Raw genomic sequence first — 25360 nt, forward strand, 5'->3', positions numbered from 1 at the left:
TGTTACTTGCCCAATACACACTTTCTAAATTACGTTCAATGTCCATATCAGAGAAATTGAGGAATGAAAATGACGTTACATACGAGGTTGATGCATTTGTGCATGTCGTACTAAGCAAGGTATAAAAACAGTTGCTTTATGAGGAATTAGTTCATACCATTGAATATTGACGCAATAGACAAGGTGTCGCAGAAACCGATGTTGCTATAACCAAGTTTTACTGTATATAGTAAAAAGAGCACTGGGCCTAATACAGAGCCGTGAGGCACTCCGTACTGTATTTCTTTCCATTCAGAACAACATTAACTCCCATTTTCATACAAAATTACTCTCTGGTATCTTCCTCTCAAATAGGATCTCGTAAGTTTCTGAGCAGCTCCTTCAATTCCATAAAATTCCATTTTTGATAGCAATATATCATGATTTACTCAGTCAAAAGCTCTACTCAGATCACAAAAATTCCATCTGTTATATATTTGTTGTTTACAGCCCTATAAATATTCTCCATTAGATAATGAGTAGCTAATGTAGTTGAAGAGTTTTTTCTAAAGCCGAATTGCTCCTGCGTTAGCAGGTTATGTGTATTTAAGTGTAAAAACATTCTTTTATATATAACTTTTTCAAAAATTTTAGAAAAGATTGGGTGTAAAGATATAGGTCTATAATTAGACATGTCGGTTTTATCCCCTTTTTTGTGTATAGGCATTATTTCAGAATATTTTAATCGAGCAGGGAATATTCCTGTAGACAATGACTTATTAAATATGTAAGTTAATGGTGATGATATATATGGTGCACTTGCTTTTATTAATTGGGTAGTAATTCCATCGTATCCACAAGCTGCTTTAAGTTTTATAGATCTTATTATCTCCTCTATTTCATTGTTATTAGTTGCTTTTAATACCAATTTCTTATATGGTTTTGGAAATGAAGTGTATAAATAATCCATGAACTTCTTATCTGTTTCCACAGTATTATTTGTCCATTTCTTCGTAGAATTGCTTATATCTAAAAAAAAAGTTATTAAACGATCTTACTATATTTTTGTAGTATGTATAAGGAAGGAAATATTTAATTGGCCAGCAGATTGTTGTGCCATAACCAAAGCGAATGCATTTCGTAGCTTATATGTTGGTATGGTGACTGAAAGATTTAACCTTTAAGAGCCGAGCGACGCCATATGTCGTCGCGCAGTCCACGCGTGCCTCCGGCCTATTAAAATCTAATTTTAAGTTATAAATTCTTTTTCTACTTACATGATTTTTGGTCACCAGCTTTATAAGTTGTCTCTCTTCCCACCTGCGTCGTCTAATGGAATGTTGGCTTTGTGTGGAAATCTTGGAAACATCTGGAAATGCAGAGTCCCACATCACACTTCACGCACTTTATCCGGACGGTTCTTTGTTTCCCACGTGAAGAGCACACTCGACACCTCAATTTCGAAGTAGAGGAAGTCGGCCTGTGCTGTTGTTTGGCCTCCTCTATTCGAAATGACCCTGATGAAACGGCAGGGGTTCGACCCCTGGGCCGTTGAGGGCGAAGTGGACCCCTTCCAGCATGTTCCGCACAAGAGCGAGACGAAATTCTCTGTGTGACAACAGGATGTAACTGTTCAGATCCAGGAGATGGAAAAATAGTTTATTTGTCCATTTCCAGTTTCAACTACAGATTCTGTAACTGTTTGCCACAGTTTGCCCACAGCTCCACCTGAATAATTATTCACACTCCTCTTGCCACGCTGGTGTGGTGGTCCCCAGGTTGCCGACGAAGATGATGGTTCTTCATCGACTTCAATTTCTGATTCACTTTCTTCCTTGCAACTCTCAGAGTCATCGGTACAACAGTCTGAATTAGTGTCATTTATAAGCTGATTCTCAATTTCAGCGTCTTCCAAATACGAGGCCATGGTGGACACCTAAACACAGCGCTAGCCTTGAATGTTCTGACACTGCTCGGCTATATTTCAAAACAGACTACTTCTTGTTTGGCTATACGAGATAACACACAGTCAGTGTTTCTGCAAAGGATTATACATTGCCCACACTCGTGCATACCGAAAGGAACCTACGAACTGGAGAATGATGAACGAAGCGTAAACATCCGACCCTGTAGCCACACAAGCCATAGTTAGAGCATGATGTCACCAGCAGGCATTCAGACTGCAGAAATGTTCTGTGCAGTAACTGTATGCATTTTTGTGCACAGACGTTCAAAATTGAGGGAAAAAATTTTTGCATCAGTGTAAAAATTTTTAGAGATTTTAAAATCGGTAAATTACAATAACTGATTCTATATTCTTTCTACATAAAAGCAGCGTTTATTTCGTTCGTTTATCACAAAAATTGTAGAAATCACAGCATTTTGAGTAACATGATTACAATTTTTATTACTATACAATGAGGGGCATTTAAATTAAATCTGTCCCTGCTGCCACTACCGGAATTTAAATGGCCGTCTCTTAAAGGTTAATAAGTCATTTTGGTTTCCTGATCTTCCTCTAATTTAGATTTACTAAAAGACAAATCACTTGTATAACTTAAATTTCTGAAAAGAAGTTTTAAATGTATTTGTAATAATGCCAGTGCCATTCCTTGTGTAATTTTTATGTGCCCTGCATAGACTGTACGGGAGGTCAGTGCAAATCTTCCCTTGGAACTGGTACAGAAGCTTTTGGGATCTGACTCACCCCTGCTGGAGCTACGTTTCTCACCCTCTCTGAACATCCAAGCTGAAGTCTTAGCTGTGTATCACAGCCTTCTGAATTTGAAGAATATCCCATTACTGCAGGAAGCATACAGGTATGGTATTTTAGTCCTCTAATGTTCAAGTTGGGGATCACCGAAAGTTTCCTGCAGAAACTAGCTGATGTGTGAGAGGTATTAACAAGGTCATCTGGAAGGGGCTGACAGTTGTAAAACAACCATATTTAAAAAGTGAAACCGCAGTCAGTTGCATGAAGGTGAGGTGTTGTGGCATAAATGTTCAGTATATCTGGTTCTGATTTTGGTGTTATTTCAGAACATGCTTAGTAGGCCTGCTGTCCAACTCAGTGTAATGGCATACATGAACAAGGAAATTTTTCACCATCTGCCCCAAAATGTCAGTACCGCATTATCAGCAACTGTATTTCACTTTTCAGATATGCAGTGCTTGGAGGATGTTGGATGTAGACATGTTCCTTAAGAGAACTCCACAGAAAATAGTCACAGGGATTAATGTCAAGAGAATATGATGCCTAAGACTATCATTCTTGGCCGTACCATAGCTCAAGCAGTTAGTTTCTAGCTTCCCATTGTTGCAGCCTGGGTTCGATCCCAGGTCAGCTAGTGTCAGATTCATGGTGGACAAAGTGGCTCTGGGTTGGATTCTCTCCAAGTACTTCGGTTTTCCCTTCTAATTTTTATTCTGCCAACCACTTTGTAATCATAATGAGCCTATCATTGATGCAGTAAGAGTCCCCGCTACTGACATGCCACTAAGTAAAAAGTAAGTGAAGTAAAGGTATCCCTTAACAGGTCGTGGAGGCCCGTAAGGTTGTGAGATGTTGAGGTTCCCATACTTTCTCAACAATTGGCTCATAGATGGCTGCAAGGTTGTCAGCCCTATATGCCAGTCACCCTTTACCTCCAAGAATATTCCAAGAAAATTCCTGGTACTCATTTCTGTTGGAGGCTGAGTCAACCCTAGGGCCATAGTGCGGCTGGAAGGATTAGGTCAATTGAAAAATATTCAGTGACCTCATCGGGACTTGAACCTGTGACCTTCCAGCTTGTAGCATAGTGCCTCAACCAACTACGGTACTGCATGCCCCCCAGTATCACTAAGTAACCAACTTAAAGAACCACTTTGTGCCAAATTGATCACGGTATTAGTATGAAATTATTCAATAATAGAAAATGAGTATTTAATATGTCTAGAATGGTGTGTGACTGTGCTCATTCTTTTTGAAACAATATTTCATTTATATCACAGCTCATTCCCTGCAAAAAGGGAATAAAGTTCTCTTCCAGAAATGCGTTACAAAGTTCATAGGTCACATTCTTCTCTAGGAATGTTGCCCCTGCAACATCAAACTGTACACTTTGCTGGATGAAGGAGAGTATCTGTATGGAGGTTCTGATTTTCTGTTCCGCATATTTGACTGTTGTATGTGTTCTGTTCTGTTAATATCCATTCGCATAACACTGTTGTGTAGTGTAGGACACCATCTTTGTAACTGATGCTGGCAAATTAAACTCCAAGCATTGCAATATACAAGCATACTGACATAAGAACAAATGGTCGTACAAAAATAAAAAAGGATGAAAGTGAGGAAATCCTTTTGTGAAGGCCCTGCACAGTTTCTCTGCTCTCTCTTTGTGACCTGTACATGTTTTACAGTTTCATGGTCTTGCCACTAAACAGTGTCTTTGCTTGTGCCCTGCCTATATTTACAATTTCTGTGCTAGGATGCAACCACAATTGAAGGTCTTGTATCAAATAAAATTTTTTCAGTATAAGTTGAGCCCATGCCATGTAGCAGTAATGACATTTTATGGATGGAAAGAACAGGTACATAGAATCCTATATATGTGGTAAATATTTATGAAGGTAAAGTTATTCCTTGGCTTAATTAATTGAGCACGAAGCCATGAAGACTCGACAGGAGAATGGGGGTATGACTCCACCATTCTTGACCTCAGAACTAGATGGGATGAGTGGTCAACTTCATGCTTCTGCTTCTGTGTCCCCAGGGAAGCAGCCTCTGGTACTTATAAGGTAGGAGACTTATGCAGATATATATTGTGTATTTTTGTAAAAATTTTCTCAGCTTAAGACTGCTTTTTTCAGGTATGTTCTTGGAGATCTAGAGATAGCATACAAGATGTATGTGCCATCTATAGAAGAACTGTGTCAACATAATCCACACTCTAAGCTTATGTATAGACTGGACAATGTAGAGATTGTGATCCTGTTTCATCTACGTGCTCTCGCAGATCTGGGTAAACATTTTTGTTATATTTCTTTTAGGCCACGCCATAGCTCAAGCGGTTAGTCACTGGCTTCCCACCGTGGCAGCCCGGGTTCTATCCCGGATCTGGTCAAGTGGGATTTGTGGTAGACAAAGTGGCACTGGGGCAGGTTTTCTCCGAGTACTTCGGTTTCCCCTGCCAATCTTCATTCCACCAGTTGCTCCACAATCACCCTCATCTATCATCTGGGGCTGGTACAATAGGCCAGAAGTGGTCGCAGTACAAGGGACTTAGTCCCACCCCACTAGCAATAAAAATATATATACAGTCAACTCTCAATTATCCGGGGGCGGATTAACCGGTTTGCGGCTTAACCGGGGCTTTTTTTTTTTTTAAGTTTATATGTTGTTTAATATTCATTCACTTTTGTTTCACATGGTGAGTTTAACACTATTTTCGCACTAGTGTGAACCGAGCTCTGCATTATTTCGTCCCGTTATGCGAACACAATGTTCTAGGGTGGGGGTGAAAGAATGCAAGAATTTTTGGAAAGTTTCAAGGACAAATACACCGCCCCAGGTTATTTAACGGTACCATCTCAGTGTGAGAGTGCATTGTGAAAGTAAGTATCAGTTTCTTAATATAGATCTTCAAGTGCGTTAGCAAAATGTCGGGGTTTAAAAGGAAGCGTGTTGTGTTAAGTATTCAACAGAAACTTGAAATTATCAATCAGCTGGAAAAAGGAGCTGTAGTTAAACAATTAGCAATGCAATACGGTATTGGAGAACAAACTGTTCGTGATTTGAAAAAACAAAAGAATGAGTTAATTTCCTTTGCTTCGTCTTCTAATTCAAGCGGAATGAAGAAGAGAAAAACCATGAAGAAATCAACATACGATGATCTCGACAAAGCGATGCTGACCTGGTTTAATCAACTAAGGGCACAGGGAACAACAATAACAGGACCAGTTTGTGCTAAACAAGCTAAATATTTTTTCGAAGCACTTGAACTAGAAGGGAGTTTTGACGCTTCTTCCGGTTGGCTAACACGTTTCAAGCAGCGTCATGGAATACGAGAAATCAGTATTCAAGGTGAGAAATTGTCAGGGGACTTGTCAGCATCAGATCAATTTTGCACCAATTTTGATAGTTTTGTGAAAAGTGAAAATCTGCTGCCAGAACAAATCTATAATGCCGATGAAACGGGTCTTTATTGGAAATGCTTGCCAACCAGAACATTGGCATTTCAAAATGAAAGACAGGCTCCAGGTCACAAATCCAGTAAGGAGAGATTGACAGTCTTGTGCTGTTCTAATGCATCAGGAACACACAAACTAATACCAGTAGTTATCGGCAAAGCGAAAAGACCACGCTCTTTTAAAGGAACAGTAGCTTCAAGTCTGCCTATCCATTATTTTAACCAGAAAGTAGCTTGGATGAATAGAGCGATATTTAAAGAATGGTTTGATTTTAAATTCGTGCCTCAAGTTCGTGACCATCTAAAATCCCAAGGCCTACCTGAGAAAGCTGTGCTCCTCATTGACAATGCGCCCTCACATCCTAACGAAAGTCTCCTGAGGTCAGATGATGGAAATATTTTTGTGAAATATTTTCCCGCTAATGTTACCGCACTTATCCAACCAATGGATCAAGGAGTTATCTCAAGTATGAAGAGAATCTACAGATCAAATTTGCTACAAAAGTACATCGATGAAGGCAATGATCTGACGTGTTTCTGGAAGTCCTTTTCAGTATTAGATGCCATATACGAGATTTCAACAGCGTGGGATACAGTAAAGCCATCTGTATTGAAAAATTCATGGAAGAAACTGATGCCTTTCATCACTAATGAAGATGACGAAATCCATGGATTCACTGGATTCAGTGAAAATGAGATAGCCATAAAATTGACAAAAGTGGCTAACCAAGTTCATGGTGGTGAAGAAGTCAACGAGGAAAATATAAGAGAGTGGTTTAACTGTGACTCGTGTGAACCGGGCTTCGAAATGTTAAGCAGTGACGAAATCGTAACTTCAATGGGGGTGCAGCCAGAAGAGCGGGAAGAAAGTGAGAATGAGGAAGAGGTGGACAGTGTTGCCAGTAAGAAAGTATCACATGGTGCTGCGCTTAATCATTTGGAATCCTTACTAGACTATCTTGAGAGTGAAGAGGACAGTTTATTAAGTGACAAGCTAATATTACGTAGGCTTCGTACGGATATCCGTAAAAAGGAAAATGCCGCGAAAAAGCAAAAGACAGTATTAAATTATTTTAAGTGTTAAGTGTGACCGTAAAAAGTGCTGGATGTTGTTGAACAGTGATTGAAATAACTAATTCATACTGAGTGTAATGTAAAGAAAGTATTAAATAGGCCATGAGATGACATAGAAATGAGGATGAATAAATTTAAATACAGGTAGGTCTATAGTATTATGAAGGTATTAAAAGGTAAAAGGTAAAGTTGTTCCTCTGCTCAACGAATTAAGCCCTACGCCATTAAGGCGTGTGGGGGAGTGGATGTATAGATCCAAATTTTCTTGACCTCGGCACTAGTTGGAGGTGAGTGGTCAGCTTCACGCCCCGGCCGCTTTACCCCCGGGGAAAGAGCCCCCGGTACCCATTGGATAGGAGGTTGGATGGACCCCAGAGCCGGTCTGGACGATTTGGAGAAGTTAAAATTCTTGACCCTACCGGGACTCGAACTCCGACCCTTCACAGTCGTCCAGCCCGTATAATAAAATTTGGCTTAACCGGGTTTTCGATTAACCGTGACTTCCATCCCCACCATTAGCCCGGATAATCGAGAGTTGACTGTATATTTATTTTACCATAAGTTCAGTCTTATTACTTTCATTAAAGCCACATATTGTTTCTTTCTAATTGTCTTTACATCATATGTGTAAAGAACCTGTTGGTGTGGTCCTACTATGTGAAAGGTCTCAGGTTTGAGGCTGGCACAGTATCTTTCTGTGTTAGTCAGATTACTACTACATAATGCTTAATAGTAAGGATGATCTGAAAAATAGATTTTAGTTAGTCTAAAATTACTTGTATCTTTGTGAAAGCATCTTGCTGTGGATATGCTAAACCCACCATAGAATTTTTATTGGTCTGTATACAGATATGTTGACTCTTAAGGTCTCCTTTTGATACATGCCTGTGTTCATGTATTTGACAAAATATTCACATGATTGAGGACTGTGGCTGTGAGGCTTAATCAATGAATGGCTGCCTAGAGAATGTTTTACAGAAGTCTTTAGTAATGCATAAATATATATTACAGGAATTTAGAAATAGAACTGTCTATATGTGAATTAAGTGATTGTTAGTTAGCATTAGTATCATGGTACTGTAACTTCTTTAAAATGATTGTCATTACTTTGCTTTACTTACCCTAGCAGATGTATTGATGAAGGAAAGGCCCTGAATAATAGTTATGCTCACATTTTGTATCTTCTATGCCAGCCCATCCTCTCTTGCTGATACAACAATCATGTGGATACGCAGTCTTGATCTAGATCATCGTATCACTTGTAATTCCACACCAGCTTATTTAAGTCTGTTCTTTTAATATGTCGAAACCACTGTATTATTTATTGTTGACTTCTGTAATAATGCATTTACTCTCAGTAAGTTGTAAAAATAAGTAAATTTTTTATGTAAAACTGTCATGTAACAGTAGAATGCCATTTTCTTTATAGCAAATGCAAGTAATTCCATCATTGGAATGTGGGCACTGAAACCCAGCATTTTGGAATTGTTGGCGGTGAAGTTGTTGCCTTTCGACAAGGGCTTGACACAACATAGTCCATTATTGCAGTACTCTGTGCTATATCTGCTTTACAGTCATTGCTCGAGGTGAGTAGGATTTATGAGGGATAACTGTGGTATTTTCACAAACTGAGGCAAATGAATTTTACTTTTATTTAATTAAGTAGTGGAGAGCATGATTCATCATGTATTTGCAAATGAAGAAATACAACTTGTCAAGTTCTGTTACTATCAGATTCATATGCAGTTCATTCGATTCTTTACTTCTGTAACTTTGGACCTGTTAGTCAGTTCCTGTTCCTTTGGGATACATCATAATGATGCAGCATCCATTGATGTGATTTCATATACTGGCCTCAAATTACCTTTTTCTTTGTGCTGTTGCAGGTACAATCACTTTGTATCAAGCAGTGGTTTGGTGAGTTCTGCACATGGGAGATCAAATGTACATGATATTCTTGGTTTGTCAGTCACCCTTGGGCCTGAAGTTCCAACGACTTCTCCTACTGTTGGACACCTCTCCATCATACTCAATCTCCTGGCAAATATGCTGTCACAGGTTTGTGCATGAATCTCATATTTGTGTGGGATTTAAGGTTTTTGCAGCAGTGACTGTGAAGATTACAGTCTCTTTGGATATTACGTCATATACGGACATTTCAGAAGAATGTGCTGCATACATCTTAGAGTAGGAGATTAAGCCAATTTTGGGGAAAGTGGTATGGATATAGGGAGAGAGAGTACTGGGTTTTGGTCCCTAAGTGAACCAGTAAAGCCAAAGAACAGTGACAGGATATGGGGCCCTTAATAAGGCTTTTTCCCAGGGGGAGTGGGAAAAATGGTGGCTGTGAGTGAAGTAGTGGGAAGTTGATAGAAGCCATGAGAGACAGGGTGAGAAAATGGTGGCTGTGAGTGAAGTAGTGGGAAGTTGAGAGAAGCCATGAGAGAGAGGGTGAGAAAATGGTGGCTATGAGTGAAGTAGTTGGAAGTTTAGCGAAGCCATGAGAGACGGTGAGAAAATGGTGGCTGTGAGTGAAGTAGTGGGAAGTTGAGAGAAGCCATGAGAGACAGGGTTAGAAAATGGTGGCTGTGAAGGGCCTGATTCAAAGGCATGTGTTCACTGGGAGACATTATATTGCCCAGTCTCCCTATCCTTGGAAGAAGACCCTTTTAAGAGCCCATATTCTTTCTCCATTTTCCCTTACTCCTTTAATTTCCCTCAGGGTCCATGTATTTGTACTCCATGCTCTCTCAGTGCTTGACATACTCTTCTCTCTTGAAGGTGGAGGCGGTATGTTCTAGATACTGATGCACATGGTGTCATATTCCAGAAGACAGTAAGCATGTATAGTCTTCTGCTCTATATCAGAGTGAGCGCTGTATGGTTTTGTGAATTGCGTCATAGAAATTTGTACCAAATATCTATTCTGTTATTCACAAGCACTGTTCTGCAGAACCTCTGTTACTCAGGATTCCATTGATATCATTAGGCCTCTGAAGTTATTTTATACAAGAATTATAAATGAAGACATCTTCATTTAATCGCTTTCATGGCTCTAAGTGCCAGGAACAGTATATGGCATTTTTTTTTTAATTGGACTTCCATGCAGAACCATTCAGTGCCAAATGTCACAGTATGGTGAATAACCCCGTTGCTTCAGTTTGCAAGTCTGGGTTTGATTCCAGGACCAGAGACTGACTAAGCTTTTTCATGGTTGTCATTATTTTCTTCATGTGAGTGAATAAGCTGTGAACTTTTCCACCCACAAGTTCACAGTCGTCTCACCATCTAACACTGTAATCTGTGTAGTTAAAAAGCCATTGTGAAATATGCCAAGAATTAAGTACATTTGTGGAAATAGGTATGTGCTTCAGAATCAGGGGATGAGCAGGTATAGTGAGGGTAGTACAGATCTAAAAAAGTAGGACATTGAAAGAGGTTGCCATTCTTGGACTGCCCTCCATTTCTGTAAGAGTGTACTTTTAAATGTGCTAAGAAGCACTGGGGGTATCTGTTTTACAATAAATAAATAAATCTGCCCATAAACTAGATATGCAGTGTGCAGTCGATACTCATGAGTGCCTCTGTTTCTCTCTGTGCTTACCACTTTATTGTGTGCTGGACGTGCGCCAGCTTCTGCATTTGGCAAAGCTAAGCTGTTGATGAAACTGGACTTAAATGAAGAATTAATTGAATGTGGTGTGCACACATCGCTATTAGCATATGACATAGAGATATGATAAATTGTAGTGTAAATATATCAGAATTATCTAATTAAAGACGTGTTTGCAGGAGACATCAGAGGAAACGAGGCTGTTGGTTCTGTTATGGACACGTGAACTTCTGGCCCAGGCTCAGCCATACTTTACTGTACTGCATCAGACAGCAGAGTTTATGAAAATCTTGTTTGCCATTATTGGTTCTGGCTTCCATCATAGTGCAGCCATTGTCCTAGGGGTAGCAGGAAATGTTGAACAGATGTTAGCTGCCAAAGAGGTGCCATGGAAAGTAAGAACACTTAGTAATATTATATTGTAGCATCCTGTTGCAGTTTCATTTGGTGTTTTAATTAGTTAGGATAGCGACTTGCTGCAAGCTGGATGACCAATGGGTCAGAGTTCGAGTCCCGGTGGGGGCAAGAATTTTCTCTTCCCCAAATCGTCCAGACTGGCTCTGGGATCCACCCAACCCCCTATCCACTGGGTACCAGGGGCTGTTTCCCCGGGGGTAAAGCAGCAGGGGCGTGAAGCTGACCACTAACCTCAAACTGGTGTCAAGGTCAAGAAAATGTTGATCTATACATCCATTCCCCCATACGCCTTCATGGCATAGTGCTTAATTAGTTAAGCACAGGGACAACTTTACCTTTATGTGCAACAGTATATTAAAACTTAACAAAAGCTAGTCAGTTTAAAAGTTTTCATGATATGTTTTGACCGAATTGGTCATCAAAAGGTGTTAAAAGTTGTGGGTGAGGAAACTGCTGTCTTTCTGCATTGATGTTTAATTGCTGATATATGGTTCCTCAAGTGCGCATGTGTGTGTATTCCTCTTTGCTGTGTTGTGTACCCTGTCATGTTATGTTCCGTGCCTTGTTTCCAGCTGCAACTAGAGACAAGAACACTTAGCGTTTACGTAGCTGTCTGATTGTATATGAGGATACTGTAATTTTGTTGACTGGAAATTTGTTTGGTGTGCCAGTTCTCATAGGTTAATTGAATGTCAGCAGAAATAGTCATGTTGTCACTGTTGGGATTCCAACTGATACAGAAGCTGCAACCAATGCTCATATATCAGATTAATACTCATCAGCCCATGATCCATGGCATAATTTACAGCCATTCTTAAATTCTAGGTAGCATAATATTATTTTGCTGAGCTGTAAGAATTGCTGTTTTCCTGATTTTATTTTCTGTTATCTTTTAAAGACTAATTTGTGTTGAATGTTGCTGCGGTTTTTGTATAAAGGTTTTGTTGAATAAGTCAATTATGATTTCTTGTCCTGACTGTATAACAGATTTCTGATGAATTGCTTTATTGTGCTGTTGTGTGAAGTTTTTAGGCACAAATGCTCGATGTATGTAACTGTGACATGTTTAGACATGGTGGTAATAACTAGATTTGTAGACTACTATCTGTACTGCACAGTGTGAAACAGATAATATAGTGTGTTTGGAAACGTTGCTGTCCTACGTGTCCTTGACTCAGAAGACACCGAGAAACTTGACTTGACCTATGTTCTGGAGGTATGTGGTTCAAATCTGCTGGGGCATCAGCTGTCCTTACTGAGATTCACATGTTTTGCTCAGTCACCCCAATCAGAGGCCAGGATAGTACCTTAAATTAAGCCATGACCACTTCATTTCACACATTTACCAATTCATTATTTACTTTCTTCCAGTCATTTGATTCCTTAGTCTCAGTTCCTAACAGCTTTGTTAAATGAACTGCAAGTAAATAAATCAGCAAAAGTTGGACCACTTGTTCTGTAGATGTGACATATCCAAAAGCAATCTGAATGTTTGAGACCACTGCAGCAGCTCTTCATTGCACACATCCTGACACCCTGCTATAGGCAAAGAATAGTAGTTAACTCTTAAGGAGCACCATAGTGCAAATATTAAAAAAGGGGTTTCAGGATATGGACTAAATTTATGTGGCTGTTATAAATACAATAATAAACCTTATGCTGTCATAAAATGCAGGACTTCACTGAGCAGTTGAATGACTATCAGCTTTACAGGCAGAACTCTGCTCCATTGAATTCATCAGTTTTAATACATTTTTAAATTTTATATGTCATTTAGAATAACAATGTGAATGTGCTTTTAGGCCTGGCTGATTTTCATAGCATTTGTTTTTGTGGTTATGTCTTCAGGGTGAGGTTTTGTCTGAGATTCTTGAACTCTGTGTTCTGCATCTGAATTCAACAAACAGTAGAGTTAGGGCCAAGTTCAGTCACCTGCTGTCTCTGGTGCCCTGGTACTTCACTATTTCAAGACTCTCTGACGCAAATCGTGCTGTGGAAGTGAAGGTTAGTATGCACATATTTTGCACACATTGAAGTTATAAAATCTTAATGTCAGGACTTCATTGACATTATTTTGTTCTTGACTGGTTGCTGACATGTTGTGACCTGGTGCCTGGAATTTGTATAGGCCTGATGTAGCCCATTTTGTATGCTTACAGAACAAGCCCCTGCAGGAGCTGTCAGGTTTCACTCTTGACATTCTGCGTGCTGCACAGAGGCACCACTTGTCAAGGGGATCTTGTGGTGAAATGCAGCCACAGCAGTTTCGCAAGTTCATGGGCTATCTTCTGCAGGGTGTACAGCATAGGTAAGTCAACCGAACATGCCGGCAACTCTACTTGCAAAAAATCCTCATTATACAGTGTGACGTGGATGGCACAACGGGAAGTGCGGGTCACGTGAACTCTGTGGTCTCGCGAGTGTACTACGCTACATTGTTTTTCATAGTTACTGCTGTGAGAACCTCAGATCTCAGATAGTTTTGTGCTGCTAAAGTAGCTAGAGTGAGAAACTGATCCCTCACGTACAGGTACAGTGACATTTAGAATTTGTGGAGCTTCACTTCCTCTTATATCTTCATGATACGGTGGTTAGGTGTAGAAAGAACTTTACATTTACATCCACAAAAAAACTACTTTTATTTTCTCTTGGGAGAATTTAGGTTTTTCACAGCAATCACTGTGAAAATTACTGTATTTTGGGTTGTGACACTGTGTATTTTGATAACTGACATTTCAGAGTAACATGCAGCCTCTTCAGGGTTGAGTACTCCATGCATGGATAAGTGGTATTGATGTAGGGAGAGGAGCTGCATAGATAAAAGATCTGTTCGAACCAGTGGAAAGAAGAACACTGTTCCTCTTACCCCTGTTTATTTGCATAAGGCCCATCACTGTATGTATGTGCACATTTTTTCCGAGCTCAGCTTGATCTTCAACCCTGACAAAGTAGACATCTCATTCTTGTGAAATGTTGGCATCACATCCCAGGAGAATGCAATCCTCATATTTACCTTTTGTTGCAGTGATAATGACTGGCTGCAAGACATGTTCTGTAGCTGCTGGCCATTGCAGCCTTCACATCGGGCTCCGGATGAGGACAAGGCAGTCTCTGTGTTTGGTAACTTGGCGTTAGCATCCAGTTTGGTTCTTCTCTTGTGGGCTGCATGGGAAGCATCTCAGTTGTGTGTAATGTACAAGTTACGTACACCTCTGGGAAAGCCACAGGACACCTTCACCAATATTGAAAGTAAATAGGACTATTCATTTTATCAGTTGTATCTGGAACTGAATGCTTTTTTTTTAAGACGCTAGCAGAAATTTGCCATTGCTATGTTCACAGGCGGTGTGTAGGGGCTGAAGGCTGTCAGATTTCATTCTTTTATTCCTTTAGGAGTTACGTTCCTGAACCCCCTCGAGAGATTAAAAATTCATTTTTACAAAGACAGTGAAAGCCCAATTTAGTGTTTATTTAAAATTTTCCTCTCATTTAATGTTCAATTTTGAAGATCCCAAGGGGGTACGTGGTGTTGTAGTTGGTTGAGGCACTATGCTACAAGTTGGAAGGTCGAGGGTTCGCTTCCCAATGAGGTCACGGGATTTTTTCAGTTTACCTAATCCTCCCAGCCACATTATGGTCCTGCAGTTGACTCAGCCCCTAAATGAGTACCAGGAATCTTCCAGGGGGGCGGTGGGAAGGTTAAAGAGTAGATGGTGCGTAAGGCTAAGAACCTCACTGCCATCTATAGCTGATTGTCTAGAAAATGTGTCTCAATTCTATGGGCCTCCAGGCTGTTACAGGGATAACTTTACTGTTTTAAGATCCCAGGTCAGCAGTCTCACTGTTCATTTTCTTCCATGTAAGAATTTCACAGTTTAGCATTGAAATCCACTGCTCTCCACAGAAACCTTAAGTGGGGGTTTCATCATATGTAAGGGGGTCACCCTTGTCCCTTTGTATTTTCTTTCACAGAAGTAGCCAAGCAGTATGAATATACACAGTTGGTTTAAAAGTTACTAATGGAAGATACTCACAGAGCCCATTCTTCCAGCATGTTTTCAGTTTCTTCTCTTGTGTTTTGTAAATCGTGTTATTTATTGAAGCATAGGGGATGTACATAACATACTCACAGTCCAGTCATAACATCCAGTATTAAACAAATACAGTCAGTCATAAGGAAGCTCTTGTGATGGTTTTCATGAGAATTACGCTTGATGACAGAGAGAGAGAGTTCTGTTGGCAGATCCGCCTACCAGAGGAATTTTACTGCCTGCAACCATTGTATGTAGCATTCTGTCAGTACAGTGAGTTACCTTAATCTTAAACAGCACCGTAATGATTCTGTTGAATACAGAATTGAATTATTGTGTCATTTTTTTTTTATTTGTACTTATATTGACAAATTAACCGTTTTCAGGGGCCATAAAGAGTCTGGCTCGTGAGATCAACCAGCAGCAAGGAGTGCCAGAGGACTCATCATCCTCTCTTCCTCGTTTCAAAGAGGAAGTGACAGTAACTAATGGCACTTCATGTGGCAGTACTTGGGAGCAGTGGAGAATCAGGCTTTTGCTGGAGTTCCTGGAGCACTTAGAGAAGGCAATGCACAATGCTGCAGAGGGTTGTGCAACAGCCATGATGCCCCCTCCCAAGGTGAGCAGTACATGAACGCTCCTGTATCCGTGGCTGGTATGGGTCTCACGGAGGAGTACTGATGCCAGTAAGTTGTCAGAAACTCTCTCCTGTGAAGCAGGCTCTGCCAGCAAATCTGAGCTCCCTACCTCCAAGAGATGGCCATGGATGCATTCCATGCTGAGACCACAGAGTGTAGCAAATTGGACTAAGGAGAAGGGCAAGTGTCTGGTGCCCTAAAATGGGACTGTGTGGCTAAGGGAGTAAACCCTGACAGGAAATCTGTGGTCCCCCACCAGATTGGCGGGTTAAGTCAAGAATCTGAACAGGACAATGTCTTGAAAGTGGCCAGAGCCCGAAGTGGGGTTTAGAGCCATTAGTGATTGTGGTCGCAGTGGCGGTGGCGGCAGCGGCAGCAGTATCAATCATCACCACCGCCATTACCATCTGTGTCCACTGTCTCTGTGTTCTCTTTTATGTATATTTTCCCTTAAATGGCTCTGAAAACATTTGGGAGTTATTCTGGCGCATTTTAATATTTTAATGTTAAGTCTTTAAATTTCATGCAGTAACAAATAGTTTATCCTGTAATTGCATCTATGATATTGCAACTTAATAGTTAAATATTTGAAGTAACTTATGGTGGTTTTTTAGCCTGTACGAACATTCTTCCACACAAACAAGAGCACCTGTGGTGAGTGGCTGACAAGAATTCGCACTGCTGTTGTGATAGTGGCAATCCACGCAGGACAGGCAACCACTGCAGTTCGCCATGGGCATTGTATGTTGCAGGATATGGCAGATGCTAACAGTACTCAGGTATGTTAAAATCAGCCTCTAAACACTGACCAGATTGGATTCAACCCTTTTGCATTGGTCCACTGAGTTCATGGAATTGAATATACATCAGGTAAATGTGAAAGTTGAAATTTTCCATGTCCTTAATTAAGTATCTTGCTATGAAGCAATGGTGGAGTAGAGGTATGGCTCCACATATTCTTAATCTTGGCACTAGATTAAGGTGAGTGGTCATCTTCAGGCCCTAGTTACTTTATTCCAAGGGAAAGAGCCACTAGTATGCGTTAAGTGAGAGACTGGGACTAGAGATCCTTGGACTGCTGTGGAGAAGAGGAATATATCTGCCCTTGCCAGAAATCCCCAGTCATCCACCCCGGTAGCCTATTCGTTGTACTGATTGAATTATTCTGGTTCCTGAATATGTCAGTCAAATATGAAATAACAGCAGCAATTGTTGACACACTGTAAATGGTACAGTGAGAAAACATTGTTAAATAAAATAACTAAGAGCACAGATGAGAACTGGTATGTATAGTTCTGTTTTAGTAGTATTCGGTGTGATGTTTGATTTAATTTCTTTCAGGTTGCATTATTAAGTCTTAAAGAGTTTTGATTCAGTAATGTGAGATTGTGTTGACTAATTTACATTTCTTTTTTATTTTATTAAAGGGTCCAGAATTTGAAAGGGCTGTCATGTATGTCTGTTGGGCCCTGTGCAAACTCCGTGAACCGGAAGCAATACAAGGTCTGTATGCATGGTGCAAAGATGTTGCTGGACGGAAGTTCGCTTGGTTGAAAGCTGCTTCTGAACAAGCCCAAGGAAGGTAAGCCCTGGCTGTTTGATTCTGTTTGCATTCTTGCCAAGTGACTGTTCTTTCCCAAGGCGAGCAGGAACGGTACTATTAAATAATGATTGGTGAATTTGTCGGTGTAACTGCTCTACAGTCGTCGGCTGTCGTAGTGAAATAAAGTATGAGATTGGTTCTGTAATTCCATTTGTTGTATCTTCTGGAATGTGAATCATTTCTCAGGTTTGAAGCAGCAGCTGAGGATTACCAAAAATTACTGAACCAGGAGTGCGTTGGGTCAACACCGCAGTCTTCACCAACACACCAGATTACTGATGAGAACATATCCAACCCAGTGAAACAAGTTGGAAAAACTGAGACAGAACAGCATATGCTGGGATTCATGGCTGAACAGGTAGATGGAACAATTTAGCTAACCCTTCTCTAAAAAAGTTTCTGTTTATTAGTTTGTTCTGTGTTGGTTCTCAGGATTTTAGAATACCAATCAGGACTCTTTGCTGAATGCTTGGGTAGTATCTTCAACATGAGCCCCCTTCTGCATCTTTATATATTCATCACACGTGGCCATCATCCTGTCTTGTTCAAAACTGTATGTATTTATAAAGCTGAATCATTAAGTAACAAGAGTAAATAAATTTAGTCTGATTTATAATGATGAATTATGAAGGAACATCTTCAAGTTGGAAGAAAATATTGATGATGTTCCAGGCTACATAACATTCATAGAAACTAAAACGATAAATCTAAATAGTTACTGCCATGACAATCTCAAAAGTTACATGTTGATAGTCCATGCTAGCCTTACTATGTTGTAAGGTTTATAATTGTTTAGAGCAGTTACTCTTTCACTGATTGTAACCATTTATGGTCTGGATGTGAGTTCTTTTTTCACTTGTTACCTCACTGAAATGCCACTGCTCAGTCACTGTGTTCTTGTCTTCTGGCATTCTCTTTCCGCCTGCACTCATCCAACATGATTCACAACACCCTTCGCTTCTGTGATGCTGCTTTTTGTTCTGTGCCCAATTAAGTCCCTGTTACTAAAACTGCTTTATGAGTGTGACCATGCTGTGGGAAGACTTCAGATGGTTCTTGGCGATGGCTGTCATTGTCAGCCATTGGCCCTTGAACATTCTAAGGGTCTCAGCCTTTCCTTTGAAAAAGAGGCATGCAGTACAGAACCACAAGTCTTATTTTGGACTCTATCCATCCTCTGGTATATATAAGACAAAAAACCACAACATTTCAGAGACTGGATCTATCTCCGTCCTCAGGTGGATGGGGCAGGTTAAACCTACTCAGTTTGGCCCGTTAGACAAACCTGGTCCAGTGATTGAGACTAGCTCTTTTTAACGGGCCAAGCTGAGTAGGTTTATCCTGCCCCTGCCCCATCCACCTGAGGATGGAGACAGATCCAGTCTCCAAAACATTATGGTTTTTTGTCTTATATATACCAGACAATGGATAGAGTCCAAAATAAGCCTTATAGTCCTGTACAGCATACACCATCGTCAGAATCCTTTCAAGTCTAGGAGGCATGCAACCTCCCTGCATGGTCAGTTTGTCTGACAATAAATAGATTAAGCATTTGGAGGAAAGTTGGCGTTATACGAATAATTTCTTAAGAGAACTTGTTGTCTCATCTAGAGAAAAGCACTTGTTTATGTTTAAGCATTTGGAGGAAAGTTGGCATTATACGAATAATTTCTTAAGAGAACTTGTTGTCTCATCTAGAGAAAAGCACTTGTTTATGTTAAATTTATATATTTTCATGTGCTTTGGAATTAATTTTTAAGTAGTTCTACTGTATTTTGATTCTGTCATATCTTATTGCAAAGATGTTTGGTTTTGTTTTTAAGTTAACAGAGTGTTACAAGGCTGTAAATGATTGGACTGATCTTCTCAAGTGGAAGGAAAAGGAGGCAGAACTGTTGATGAATCAGAATGGTGGAACCCCACAAAAATATGTAAGATTCAGTAGAAATATTCATTATGAAAAAGTGAAATAGTTCTGTCCAGTGTGACTGGTTAAGATTTTTTTTTCTTACTTCAGTTATTCATGCCCTTACATGTTTTGGTCTTCAGAGGGACACCTTTACATCAGTACAGTTAGAAGCCACTATTACAGTACATGTTCTAAAAGTTAAAATACATTGTGTTTCAAAAAGAGCTTTACAACTTTGAAAGCTTATATAAATTTATACAGAGGACATACACAACGTTTTGAACTGTCATAATGTAGCAAAACACACCGAGTTTTACCTCGGATAGTTATGGTTCAATGTGACTTCCATTGGTAAAGTGGCAGACGTCCCACCTGTAGTCAGTCTCTTGCCACACGCTACGTAGCATCTCTGGCGTCACTTCTGCAACTGAGGCAGTAATTCGAATTCAGAGCTCAACGACACTTGCAGGCAAAGGTGGTACGAACACTTGATCTTTAACGAATCCCCATAAGAAAAAATCCAGGGGAGTAAGATCCAGGGAACAAGGTGGCCATGCTATCGGCGCCGCTCTACCAATCCACCGACCTGGGAAACGGGTGTTGAGGTACTCGCGCACTTCTCCAAGGTAATGAGGGGGTGCGCCGTCCAGCTGGAAGTGAATGCATACATCTTGGTCATCTTCGTCTAACTGTGGAATGAGGAACTCTTGGAGCATGTCCAGATATACGATACCGGTAATGGTCGTCTCCATGAAGAAGAAGGGCGATACACTCTTTCTTTGCTGGGGTGCAAAACACGTTCACCTTTGGGCTAACAAGAACATGTTCCAGGGAGACACGTGGATTTTCGCTGCCCCAGATCTGCAGTTGTGGGTATTGACCTTACCACTTAGATGAAACTCATGACTGAAAATTACGGAGTCCAGAAACTTCTCATCGTCTTGTATTCGATAAAACATTTGCATACAGAATTCCTTATGAACCACCTTATCTGCATCCATAAGGTGTTGAACAATGGATAGTTTGTATGCTTTTAAGTGTAAACATTTTTGTAACACTCCACACAGTAACATTTGGAATACGAGTTTCCCAAGACGCATGACGCATTGACTTTCGTGGACTTTGAACGAAGCTCTCCCTAATCTGTTCCACTGTAGTGTCAGAAACACGTGGCCAACTGGGTGGCTTGGCATGGCGCACAGAACATCCAGTCTGGACAATATTCTTGTGCCAGGATTAAATTGTAGGCCTACTGGGAGGTTCCTTGCAATACTGAGTGTGAAATTTCCCTTGAACTTGTGTAGCAGACTTCGTTTCTTCAAACCAAAACACAGCGAGCACACATTGCACCTGTGAAAGTAGCCATCTTGATTTCAACTGCGGGAGCGCTCATGGTGGCAGTATTGGGTACTACAGTACCACATGCATGAAACTGTGTGTTTTGTTACATTATGACAGTTGAAAACGTGTATGTCTTCTGTATAAATTTATAGAAGCTTTCAAAGTTGTAAAGCGCTTTTTGAAACACCCTGTATATACATACAATATAAATACTATACAGTTGGGTGTAAAATCTAAAGTCTTTACAGCTACAGCGGCTGTTCCGATACATTAAAATATTTATAGTTAGTTTGATAAGATTCTATTGGAATTTGTAAACCAAGCTGGTTCGTGTCGTCCCTCTTATTATTTCTTTTGACAGGGGCCGAATGTGTGCCACCTGTCATTCTCGAGAAGAGGGTTCTTTAATGTTGTCCTGTATGTGTTTGTGATAGATGTTCTTCACAAATGTAGTAATAAATAAGAGATGATGATTGCCTCATTTAGGATTATCACATTTTTCTGCTCTTGTGAATAAAATTAACACACCATAGGATGGTCTTATTTATCCTTGTATTAGCATTTCTTTATCTCTGAAATTCCTGATTGAATAAAATTCTTGAAAAAGTTGTCATGCAGTCGAATTTGGATTTTCATTGCTATGGTATAATCCACTTCTTTATGTGAAGTTGAAATCAGACTATGGAAATATTCTCAGAACAACTTCCCATGCACAGTATTGATTCTGTTGAACAATATATTTGTCTTTGCATTGAAAGAATTATCAAAATTGGTGGTGCATGCAGAGTAGCAGTGAAATGAAATTGAATGTTACATGGGAGACAACTTTAATCAGGAAACGTGAGATGGAGATTCCTCTGTACATTGTAGTCAACTCTCATTATATCTCAGTGTTACAACTGTGAAAGCGGTTGATGAACTGATTGCAGCTTTATCTGTGTCTTTTCAGTTAATGAGCAGTGCGACCAGTACTGCGCATGCCAAAGCAATGGCCAAATTTGAAGAAGGGGAATTTACAGCTGTGAGTGAGTTGATGAAGTGGAGTGTTGAAGGAGCCTCTCCTACAGAACAGATGTGGGACAGTGTCAGTAACAACAGGAAGTGTTGGAGTAGTTACAAGCTTATGGGTAAAGCATACACCATGCTGACAAGCATAGCAATGACTCTAGTTGCAGATGGTGGAAGCAGCGATGTCGAAACTGAGTGAGTAGCTGGAACAGAAGTAGCACAAGATAGCAAACAGTTTTAAAATGTATTCTGAAGGAGTGGAATAAGTAGTTTCTTTCCAAGGGCAAACTAGTTTGTACCTCCTGAAACAATGCACCTGTCACTCGTGCATTTGAAAAAAATNTGTCCCTGGAAAGGGCATCTTACTAATCTATTTCCCACTTGTGTCAAAAAACATTCTATGCCCCTTAAAAGGGCTATTTTCCTACCCACTGTTCCTATGAGGGTAAGTCAATAAGTAAGTTACAAATAGATATAGAACTTAAACAAATAAGAGTACTGATTTGAAAAATGCTTTTATTTCTCAACATAACCTCCCTGTACATTGAGGCACTTGTCCCATCGTTTCACAAGCCCATGAAAACCAGCTGCATAAAATTCTTTGGGCTGCTGTCGGAACCAGGTGGTGACTTCTCTTTCTACAGCTTCATCACTGGGAAAATGTTCAGCCGAAAGATGATGTTTAAGAGGGCCGAACAAATGGAAGTCGCTTGGAGCAAGGTCAGGGCTATATGGAGGATGCTTGAGGACTTCCCACTTGAAATTTCGCAGCGTTTCATTTGTCCTGTTGGCAGTAAAGGGATGCGCGTTATCATGCAAGAGCAACACGCCTTTGGTGAGGAGTCCTGGTCACTTCCATTGAATGGCCTTACGAAGTTTCCTGAGGATGTTACAGTAGGAGTCGGCATTTACAGTTTGTCCTTGAGGATGAAATGCGGTGAGCAGTTTGCCTTCTTGATCCCAGTCACCGCCATTTCCAACAGCAGCCCAAAGAATTTTATGCTGCTGGTTTTCAAGGGCTTGTGAAACGATGGGACAAGTGCCTCAGTGTACAGGGAGATTATATCGAGAAATAAAAGCATATTTCGAATCAGTACTCTTATTTGTTTAAGTTCTATGTCCATTTGTAACTTACTTATTGACTTACCTACGTATTAGTCTGGCTTGGACTCTTTTCCTGACCTTGTGCCTTGGGTCTCACTGACCACTTCCTGACAGTGTTCTTATATAGCTGAGCCAGTTCTCAACCTACATACACAAGATTACAGATGTGAGTTTGATAGCTTCTTATGTGAATTCCATATGGTCTCAGTTTCATCCAGATACCCTGTTACATTTGGAGATGGAATGTTTTGTACCATTTAACAATTCACTGACTTACAGCATCACACAAAATTTGGCATTCTCCTACCTCAAAACTGCAGAGTTATAAAACAGTGCTGTTGTAAATAAGATCTGAAAGTTTGTGATGGTTGTATATTAATATAATTACAGTATGAGCCCACTAATTTTGACAAACCGTATTCATAATTATTAGAAGTGCTACTGAAAATATGTTCAGGGAAGTTATAAAATGAAATGAATGGCAAAGATACAGCCAAAATTGTAGAACTGAAGTCATGGAAAAACAACAACAAACTTATCCTATATGGGATATACAGCCCACCAAAAAACAAACATTTAGATCTAAATAAAATAAACATAACACCAAGAACAGTTCTAATTGGAGATTTTAATGCAGCCAGCATGGGGTTACAGTTATACAAATGATGCTGCGAAAGTGGTGGAAGATTTTATAAATACCAACAACATTGATCTGATTTTTAACCTAAATGATGTACCAACTTTTTTACACTACACTGGAGCAACCACGAATCCAGATTTAGCAATATTAGCCTCACAAATAACACAGCAGACCATACGAGAAGTAACAGAAGATCCAGGATCTGGGCACATAGTAATATTGACAATAAATATGGGAAGACATCAGAATGAACAAACACATAAAGTATCTTACAGTTTTGGAGACCTGAATCCAAAGGTTTTGGACATACATACATGACTCGGGACCTGAAAAAAAAAAACCCATCCTACAGCAGGGATCTGATAAAATTGTACCAAAACATGTTTATGATAGACCTTTCACGATCAGATTTCCTGATAGAAGTGAATGGAAAGAGGAGTTTCAACCCGATAGAAACAGGGGGTCTCATCTGGTATACAGATGGCTCCAAGACAAATAAAGACACTGAAGCTGGAGTGTATTGTGATGGAACGAGGCGGAAGCACTCCTTCAGCCTTGGTCAGTACACAACAGTATTCCAGGCAGAGGTGTATGCCATTAAGGCATGCACAGTTGAGAATTTAGATAGAAACTACAAAAATAGGAATATCTATATTCTATCAGATAGTCAAGCTGCAATCAAAGCACTTGGTACACACCAAATCACTTCAGAATTGGTTTGGGACTGCCACCAATCCCTCATACAAGTGGCCAGACATAACAGAGTACAACTGAAAATGTGTGCCAGGTCATGAGGGTATTGCAGGGAATGAAACCGCAGATCAGCTGGCAAGAACAGGACCTGAACAGCCATTCATAGGACCTGAACCAGCTTGCAGCATCTCAGTTGGAGTTGCCAAAAAAGTGATCAGGGACTGGACTGATAGAGATCATAAAAAATACTGGGAATCCATAATTGGACTCAAACAGGCAAAGGGTTTTATATCAAGACCCTCTTGACAGGAGAATGAAGGATCTGTTGAGATTANGTGGCCAGACATAACAGAGTACAACTGAAAATGTGTGCCAGGTCATGAGGGTATTGCAGGGAATGAAACCGCAGATCAGCTGGCAAGAACAGGACCTGAACAGCCATTCATAGGACCTGAACCAGCTTGCAGCATCTCAGTTGGAGTTGCCAAAAAAGTGATCAGGGACTGGACTGATAGAGATCATAAAAAATACTGGGAATCCATAATTGGACTCAAACAGGCAAAGGGTTTTATATCAAGACCCTCTTGACAGGAGAATGAAGGATCTGTTGAGATTAAACAGAGATCATCTAAGATGGGTGGTAGGATTACTTACCGGACACTGCCACCAAAAAGGACACCTTTTCAAGTTGGAACTGACAGATAGCCCAACTTGTGAAAGGTGTCTACAAGAAAATGAATCAGCCGCACACATCCTGTGTGATTGTGAGGCCATAGCTTATTTAAGATTTCATCACTTGTGTCAGTTTTTTATGGAACCAAGTGGCTTTTATGATGCCCCATAAGCAGGGTCCTATACTTTATTAAAAGTGTAGGATTAATAAAGGGCTAATCCAAGGGAAAGCACAATAGATCATTGAAGGTTGCAATGTGGGGGCCAGTTTTTATGGTCCACCCCTTACATACATACATCTTGGAATTTCCAAAAAGCAAAATGGAAGAAATTCAAAAATGATATAAACAGAAACATTACAAAAATTAACCAAGAAGATAAGCCAGAAATTATGCTGAAAGAATTCTGCAGCATCATACAAGGAGCAGCAAAACAATACATTCCCAGAGGAAGGCAAGTCAAATATAA

At 40.1% G+C, this 25360-nt stretch overlaps 1 protein-coding gene across 1 annotated transcript in view; it reads left to right on the top strand.

Annotated features, from left to right (window-relative positions):
• LOC111868979 (serine/threonine-protein kinase SMG1-like) overlaps positions 1-22006 on the top strand; it is a 36228-nt gene extending 14222 nt beyond the window's left edge. Inside the window, exons 10-23 of the mRNA XM_023860117.2 lie at positions 2620-2798; positions 4831-4982; positions 8653-8809; positions 9110-9281; positions 11016-11231; positions 13102-13257; positions 13413-13561; positions 14279-14502; positions 15671-15903; positions 16537-16701; positions 17350-17504; positions 17712-17883; positions 19349-19456; positions 21725-22006. Of these exons, the coding sequence (XP_023715885.2) occupies positions 2620-2798; positions 4831-4982; positions 8653-8809; positions 9110-9281; positions 11016-11231; positions 13102-13257; positions 13413-13561; positions 14279-14502; positions 15671-15903; positions 16537-16701; positions 17350-17504; positions 17712-17883; positions 19349-19456; positions 21725-21982 (2496 nt within the window). The 3' untranslated portion in view covers positions 21983-22006. The remainder of the gene's footprint in view (positions 1-2619; positions 2799-4830; positions 4983-8652; positions 8810-9109; positions 9282-11015; positions 11232-13101; positions 13258-13412; positions 13562-14278; positions 14503-15670; positions 15904-16536; positions 16702-17349; positions 17505-17711; positions 17884-19348; positions 19457-21724) is intronic.
• Positions 22007-25360: the final 3354 nt, after the last annotated feature.

This window comes from Cryptotermes secundus, unplaced genomic scaffold (genome assembly GCF_002891405.2).
Source record: "Cryptotermes secundus unplaced genomic scaffold, Csec_1.0 scaffold4363, whole genome shotgun sequence".
Classification (NCBI taxonomy): domain Eukaryota; kingdom Metazoa; phylum Arthropoda; class Insecta; order Blattodea; family Kalotermitidae; genus Cryptotermes; species Cryptotermes secundus.